General features: G+C 39.4%; 1 protein-coding gene across 1 annotated transcript in view; it reads left to right on the forward strand.

The window, feature by feature from the left end:
- Positions 1-6757, forward strand: part of TPO (thyroid peroxidase) — a 164491-nt gene extending 157734 nt beyond the window's left edge. The window contains exons 15-16 of the mRNA XM_019520639.1: positions 3029-3194; positions 5764-6757. Of these exons, the coding sequence (XP_019376184.1) occupies positions 3029-3194; positions 5764-5814 (217 nt within the window). The 3' untranslated portion in view covers positions 5815-6757. The remainder of the gene's footprint in view (positions 1-3028; positions 3195-5763) is intronic.
- Positions 6758-7177: the final 420 nt, after the last annotated feature.

Genomic DNA, 7177 nt, shown 5'->3' on the forward strand with positions numbered 1-7177 from the left:
CTCGTCCACACACTGGCAGGATAGAAGAGAAGACCACCTTTAAAGGAGAGGGAAAGAACATGTTCCTACCAAACCAATTTTATAGACTTGTGGGTAGGGCATTCTCCTAGAAAGTATGTAACAGTAGGAAACAAACCCCTTAAACTGAGAAGGCTGTAGACCCCAAAGTTTCCTCTTCCTGTGCAAATACTTTAATGAGGCTATCATTCCAGACATAAGGATTCCCACCACCTTTGAGTTAGGTGCCTACCCAGAGAACTAAGGACTAATCCAGCATTTCTCAGCCTTTTTTTAAGATATGAGTTCCCCTCAGACTTGAGGCACCACTCATTACACTCAAGGTACCCTTTGGAAAATGCCAGCTCTTGGTTTTTAACCCTTTTATTATTGAAAAAGAATAGAGAAATTTTTCTCTTTCAAAAACTCAGGAAGACCACAAGCAAACAGGAAGGTTTCATCAAGATATTGGCCATGTGGTTCCTCTGATTTACCTGTGTCAGGTCAGGATGTTAGGTCTGTGTTGTATCAGGGTTGGCAGTAGTCCTATGTAGAGTACAGATTATTGATTATATACGACAGTTTGGATAGGGATGATCCTGCCTTGGGATGGCCTCTGGGGATCCCTTCCAGCCCTTCTATCTCTGATTCTATGATTCTTTGAACTCTATGGATATGTTGTGAATCATGTTGGTACATCTAACATTGGGTGGCACCCTTAAAAAGGGACCCTTGAAATTATGCCAAGGCACTCCAGGCAGGGTGCCACAGCACCCTGATTGAAAATCACTGGACTAGTTATTTTGGATCACAACTGAATGCCTAGATGCCTAAATCAGGGGCATCAAAGATGTGGGCCATAGACCCACCTAAATACCAAGAGCTAACTCAAGGAAATGCTAAGAACAGAGATGTGGCTGAACTCCTGGCCCTCTGTAGAGCATAGGCTCCTGATAGACACATGCTTTATTTCTTCTTAAGTTCCAGAATATGTTCAAATGTAAGAGCCTATATCTAAGTTTAAATCAGCGGGTCAGGACTTGGTCAGTGTTTGTTTTGCTTTTTAAGAATAGTCTACTGGCTACAGCACTCACCACAGAAGTGGGATATTAGGCTTCAGTTACCATTTTGGGAGAATGCCAAACCATTAGGCTATAAGCTAATCTACCTGGGGGTGTTTTCTACCTTTCCTGTTGAAACAATGAATTTCAGATTTGTTTGGCCAGAAATAGAATACATGCAGGAGCCTCACACCATATTCTAGTGCTTAGGGTCCTTACTTGGCTTCTGGTACCTGTCCCATTATTAAACAGTCATTGCTCTGTTTTCCAGACTGAGTACTTTAATTTTTACTTAAAAGTCACAAGCAACTACTTTCATTTTGAAAGGAGACTCTAACATTACCCTTACTGCTGTTTGATCACCCCATGGAGAGAAGGGATTGCAATTGTAACTTTATATTGTCAAATAAGGGCTAGTTGCACATTCAGATGAAGTTTGCCCTTAAATAATCTCAACTGCATTAGTTACTTGAGATGCCTAACCAATTGATGCCTTAATCAGCCCTCATGATCATGCATTTCAGATCTGGGCCATGTGACTTGGTGGATGTAGTAATCTAGGGCTGAGGGGCATATAATTTTATCCCTATTTCTATCAAAATAGCATGTGAATACTAGCATGTGAAATAGTGATACTTCATACAGTACCACTAGTAAATGTATCCTTCTCTTGTTTTTCTTTAAACATCCTGTTCTCTATAGGAATTATTACATTATTTCACCTGCCAGACAATATGCACTGATGACGAGTGAGCTCTTCCTGAGATTAAATCTTTTGACTACCCTGTATATAATAGAAAACATAGCTTCATTTGGGTGATTCAGAAGACAGGAAAAATGTAACACCTGTACTAAGCCAATTTACATGTTTGACCCACTTATACAAGCAGCATGCTGAATAGCCAAACTGCAGCCGCAGGACTGTACAGATGACAAATTAACAGTGCCTTCTCAGCATTCTCAGACAATGTTTTGCTAAGCTCAGTCTTAAACTCACATTTAATGCCTCCAAGTAAAATTGCCACTTTTTCCTTATTTACTTCTAATCAATGTATTTTTAACTGAAAAAATTAGGAAATTGATAATATTTTCAGTCACTAGTTTGAATACAGGCACCTTTTTGTAATGATGTAGATTAGATACTTGTCAGAGTCAAACTTCCATGGTATAGAACATGATTTTGAAAAATGTTGTACTGGGGAGATTTGGTAATAGAGTTGGAGTGTTGTTGTAGTCTTGATGATCCAGAAAATGTACAACAGACAAGAATTTTCTTTGGTATCTCTTATTGGATTAACTGTATCCATTTGGGAGACCTGTTAGGCAAGCATTTGGGTATCAAGTGCCCCTTCTGAAGTCTAGGAAAGAGGCAGAAGCAGGCTGAGCTAACTATCAGAGAAAAGACTCCATGTAAATGTAGAGTTTGATTGAAGGGATGCAAGAGGGCTGTAAACTGAAGAGGTGCTACCAGGACCTATTATAGGACGAAAGAAGTGCAGCAGACTAGGCAATCTAGTTAGTGGCAGAGGAGCCTATTCAAGAAAAGGGACAGGAGCCTTCAGATGGACAAATACACATTCACTAATTTATATTATTAGTAATAATAATTCTTTTTCATTAAATATTCTTTTATTTTAACATTTGAAAAGTATTTTATGTTATTTACTCTCAAAGTTCTTCTTGATTAAGGGTTTCAGGTTTGGTCTCAGGATTCTTATTCCTTTCTATTTAGTACCCCTACTCTCTGCAGACCTACTCATATCATTTACTGAATTAGGCAGTAGCCTATGAAAATACATGCTTCTCTGAATGGGTTAACCTACGGGGAGGCACACTGCCCTGCCTTCATTGTTACTTAATTTATACTTCCCAATAATCCCCTTCAGCTGAAGACCTATATTTTGACTTCATGATTAATTGTATAATTTGTTGCAATTTGATAATAACTTTAACATGTTTGTTTTAAACAGGGCACATGATGCTAAAGGATCAATTCAGCCAAACATGTTAAAAGGCAGAACTAATGCACCCACTGAATTAAAAAACAGAACTAATGTGCCCATGGAATTAGATTGCAAAAAATGCCATGAAATGAAGACTTCACAGCCCAATGCACAGGTTGAATCAGTTAATAAGGTATAACATGTCTTGAGGCATCAGATTATTTCTTGGTAGTGTTGTTGCTGTGATGGTCCAGGAAAAATGCAAAAGCAGAAGATTCATGGCTTGGTGAAATAGGTGCTAGCCTGGATGGGAGGAAGCCTTCGGTCTAGCCTAGGCTCTTGTTCCCAGTGGTGTAGAAACTTCCCTATTGCTCTTCATCCAATGGATACGAAATGCAAGGCGCAACAGGTAACCTTCAGGGGGAGGACAGGGAGGAGACTGGACTGGATAATGTCTTATTGTGGCCTGTTCGTTGGAACACTGCTGGAAAGCCATAAATGCAGGTTTAGACCCTGTCTAAAGGGGAGGGGAGCTCAGCAGCTGGGTCTCCCACATTTGGGCAAGAGTCCTAGCCACTGGGTTACTGGGTTAAAGCAAGGGAGGGACCCCTTTCTCTGCCTCTCTTTGGTTTGCAACAAGCATGTGTGTAGCCATGCAGGACAATGTGTTTCTCCCTATGGTGAAAAAGAATGCAAATGTGTGTAAAAGTGCCTCAATGGCAGTCACACAGCAATTTCACATAAAATGAAATAGGAATCTTCCTCGAGAGTGCTCATTGGGATCCCACCTGAAATAAATGATGAGCCCGTGGAACTTTTTTTGTATCAGAAGGGGATGGCATGGGTGTGTTCCCAAGTTAGAAACCAGGAATACTGGGAAACAAAGTCAAAAAGAGATAATGGAACAGATAGGGAATACAATGCATGCACAGTAAGTGGGCAATATATAAATCTAGGTAAAGATCCACTTAAAGTGCATGGAAGTGAAGTAAAAGATTGTTGGCCACTCAAGGCACCCAGTAATATTTTCACATTCTTTTTATGGCCCTGTAGCCCTGGCAGCTGGGGGCCCCCCTCCCACAGGGTTGGTGGGGAAGGGGCTGTGGGTGGGGTGTGAGGGGCACCAGCAGGTCTGGGGCGTTCTAGTGGAGACACCAGCAGGGACACCATCAGGGTCAGGGGGCTGTGGGTGAGTAGTGAGGGGTACCAGCAGGACTGGGGAGCTGTGGTTTGGGTTGAGGGTCCTGGACCTGCATCCTGGTGAGCTTAAGGGGCAGGAGGAGCTCTGATTTTCCATGATAAAAAACCCAAATTCAAATACCAAAATCTATAGGTACTTAGAATTTTTTTCAGTATAGTGATTGAGGCACAGGTAGGCTTCCAAATTGCTTTAAAATTGTAAATACAGCAATAAAACATTGTGTTCTGTTGATACGTGTGTGTGTGTGTGTGTGTGTGTGTGTGTGTGTGTGTGTGTGTGCGCGCGCGTGTGTGCGTGTGTATAGTGGTGTTTCAATTTAATTGCAAATTTGGGGCGGTTTATCCAAGAATTTTCTATTTGTTATCAGGGAAAACCAGGATTCCTGCTAATCAGTGACATTCTTGGCACAGTTTAAGTGTTATATCTGTCCACATCCTAAGGGTCCATATCAGCAAAACATTATACTTAACAGCTTTACTGAATCACGGCCTAGAGTTAGATATGAAATTAATGTAACATTTTCTCTTTTTTCCTTCCATTTAGGATCGTACCAGTGACCCCCATATTCTATTCAGCATGTAAATTATTTTTACAGCACTTGAGAAATAATGGACAGCTACAGCACACTTCTTTGTAATAAATAAAATATCAAAAGAAGAGGCAATTTAGTCAGAATCATCCAGATATACTTATGCCAAACTGCTTTGCATTTTTGATACAAAGAGCCTCCATATTATAATTCTATATTAAACATTTTGATTTTTGGCATTACGCATCACCACATTTCAAATGTTGTTGCATTCAGTTACCTCACAGTCTCCTAGTACTACCAAAGCAATTAAATATGAATATAATGACTACTGCAAAAGTGAATTATGTTTGCTTCTAGGAGTCCCACAAAGATTTGTTTCATCTCCTAGTAAAGCAAAAACACAGGTGACTTCAGAAACAGGTTTATTCTTAATTCCAGAATAGCATTCAATAAAATATAAAGAGTAGAAATACATCCTTCCTTTTATTTATTCATGCTTTATTCCAATTATAAATGTCCTGTATATAATCATTAACATAACCATTTTAAAATATATAATAGCTTTCTTGCACTGTATTCATCTAAATTGCTGCTTTTACATGCTAACCATTAGCTATTTAAAGATTCTTGATTTGGAAATCTCTATTCTAAAATTAGTAATATGTAAATATATGGATCTTTGTGTTAGGAAATAAAGTTTCAAAGAAGACAAGTTCACTTGCACCAGCACATAACTATATTTCAGACTGTCATTTCAGCTGATATTCATAAATACTGGTTCCTGCACAACCCTCATTTTTAAGACATTGTGCCTTCATGCTGGTTATCTATTTCTACAATTTTCAAGGTGACTTTGCAGTATATATGTACAGCACCTGTAAAAATGTCTATGCATATTTTTCATTTTGATGATAACTTCTAATGGCATTTTCAGCAGAAAAGCCTCATTTGTAGTGCTGTCTTGTGATTTTAAATATTTCTCCACTACTCTGGTTATCAAACTTTTTCTCTTTTTACTCTTCCTTTCAGAGCTTTCTCCATCCTTCCTACCAGTCCCAGACACTCCCAAGAACATGCTAATTTTCCTTTATCAAGTGACCCAAGAAGGAGAGATATTAAGTTAAATAAGAGAAGGTGCACAAGTTAGCAAGAACCTGCAAGTACATCTAGAAATAAATTCCCTAATTTACAAAAACAGCAGTTAGAAAAAAAAGAGGCATGGCAAAATAACATCCCTAAGGTATACCAATGAATACAAACATGAAAGCATGCATGCAGTGAAAAACAAATGACAGGCCACTATTAAGTGTACAAATTATGCAAGGATTTCATAATCACAAAGATATTTAATTGACAAACTTTGTGTCACTGCTACTAGCTAATGCAATGTTATTTAAAGAACTAGCAATGGGATAATGCAATCTTGGCTTTCAGATCTTCTTGCTTATTTCTCTTTCTTCAAACCCACAATATATTTTTAAAGGGAGCTTGACCAATTTTTTCTTACTGCATTATTAAGATAAAAGGAATTTAATGTGTTGCAGTACAGATTTACTATAAGGCATAACAAGATAACAGGAAACTTCACAGGCTCTCTATTCTTCACTTTGAATTGATAAATATGATCTTCAGCATGAAGATATCAAAATATCTAACTGTTGTTATATTATATAAGAAGGAAACCCCACATAGTCAACTCTGTCTCCAAGGGAATGGGAAATTAACTGCATATTCTGTAATGATTTGTGTGACTGATGAATTTACCAGTGTTGACCAACTGGGACCGATTTCACTTTTCTTATTTTAGGATGATAATACATCTACCATATCACTTACCATAAATCATGAAAAGCTATCAAGCTGTGTAAATTCTAGCCAGGGCTAGCAGCACTCCCTGTTGTTAAGATTAGAAGAAGCTTTATGCAAATAATACCCCCTCCACCTGCAATTAACAAATGCTCAGTCAAAACTTGTTACAGTTAAATGGGTAAAAATTCTGAAGTTCTCATGTGCAGTGAACATGCTCCAGGCCAAGGCTGTGGAAATCTGAGTAGGATTTAAATACAATTCTAAGTTTATGAGCTCACCTGTGTATCAGATTGGAGACTAAGAAGAGAAGAGACTATTTTTCTCCCTGACTGGGCTGAAGCTTCATGAAGGAGGAAGCTATCTTGATTTAAGGACAGGAGCTGGATCTGAAAGAGGCTGGGATGTGCAGTCCAGAATTGGAAGCTTGAAGGTAGGAATGCAACACTGGAAGCATCTACACATACTATCAGGGCCACCCCCACAGAGGGGCCAATCGGGGTGACTGCCCCAGGCCCCATGCTTTGGGGGGCCCCATGGAGCCGGGCAGAGCAGCCATGGCAACTCCATGCTGTTGCCGCTTTCACATCTGGCCACTCGACACCTCCTGCACCCCCGCCCCCCCCCCCCCCCCAAA

Source organism: Gavialis gangeticus, unplaced genomic scaffold (assembly GCF_001723915.1).
Source record: "Gavialis gangeticus isolate Ggan-Ray unplaced genomic scaffold, GavGan_comp1, whole genome shotgun sequence".
Classification (NCBI taxonomy): Eukaryota; Metazoa; Chordata; order Crocodylia; family Gavialidae; genus Gavialis; species Gavialis gangeticus.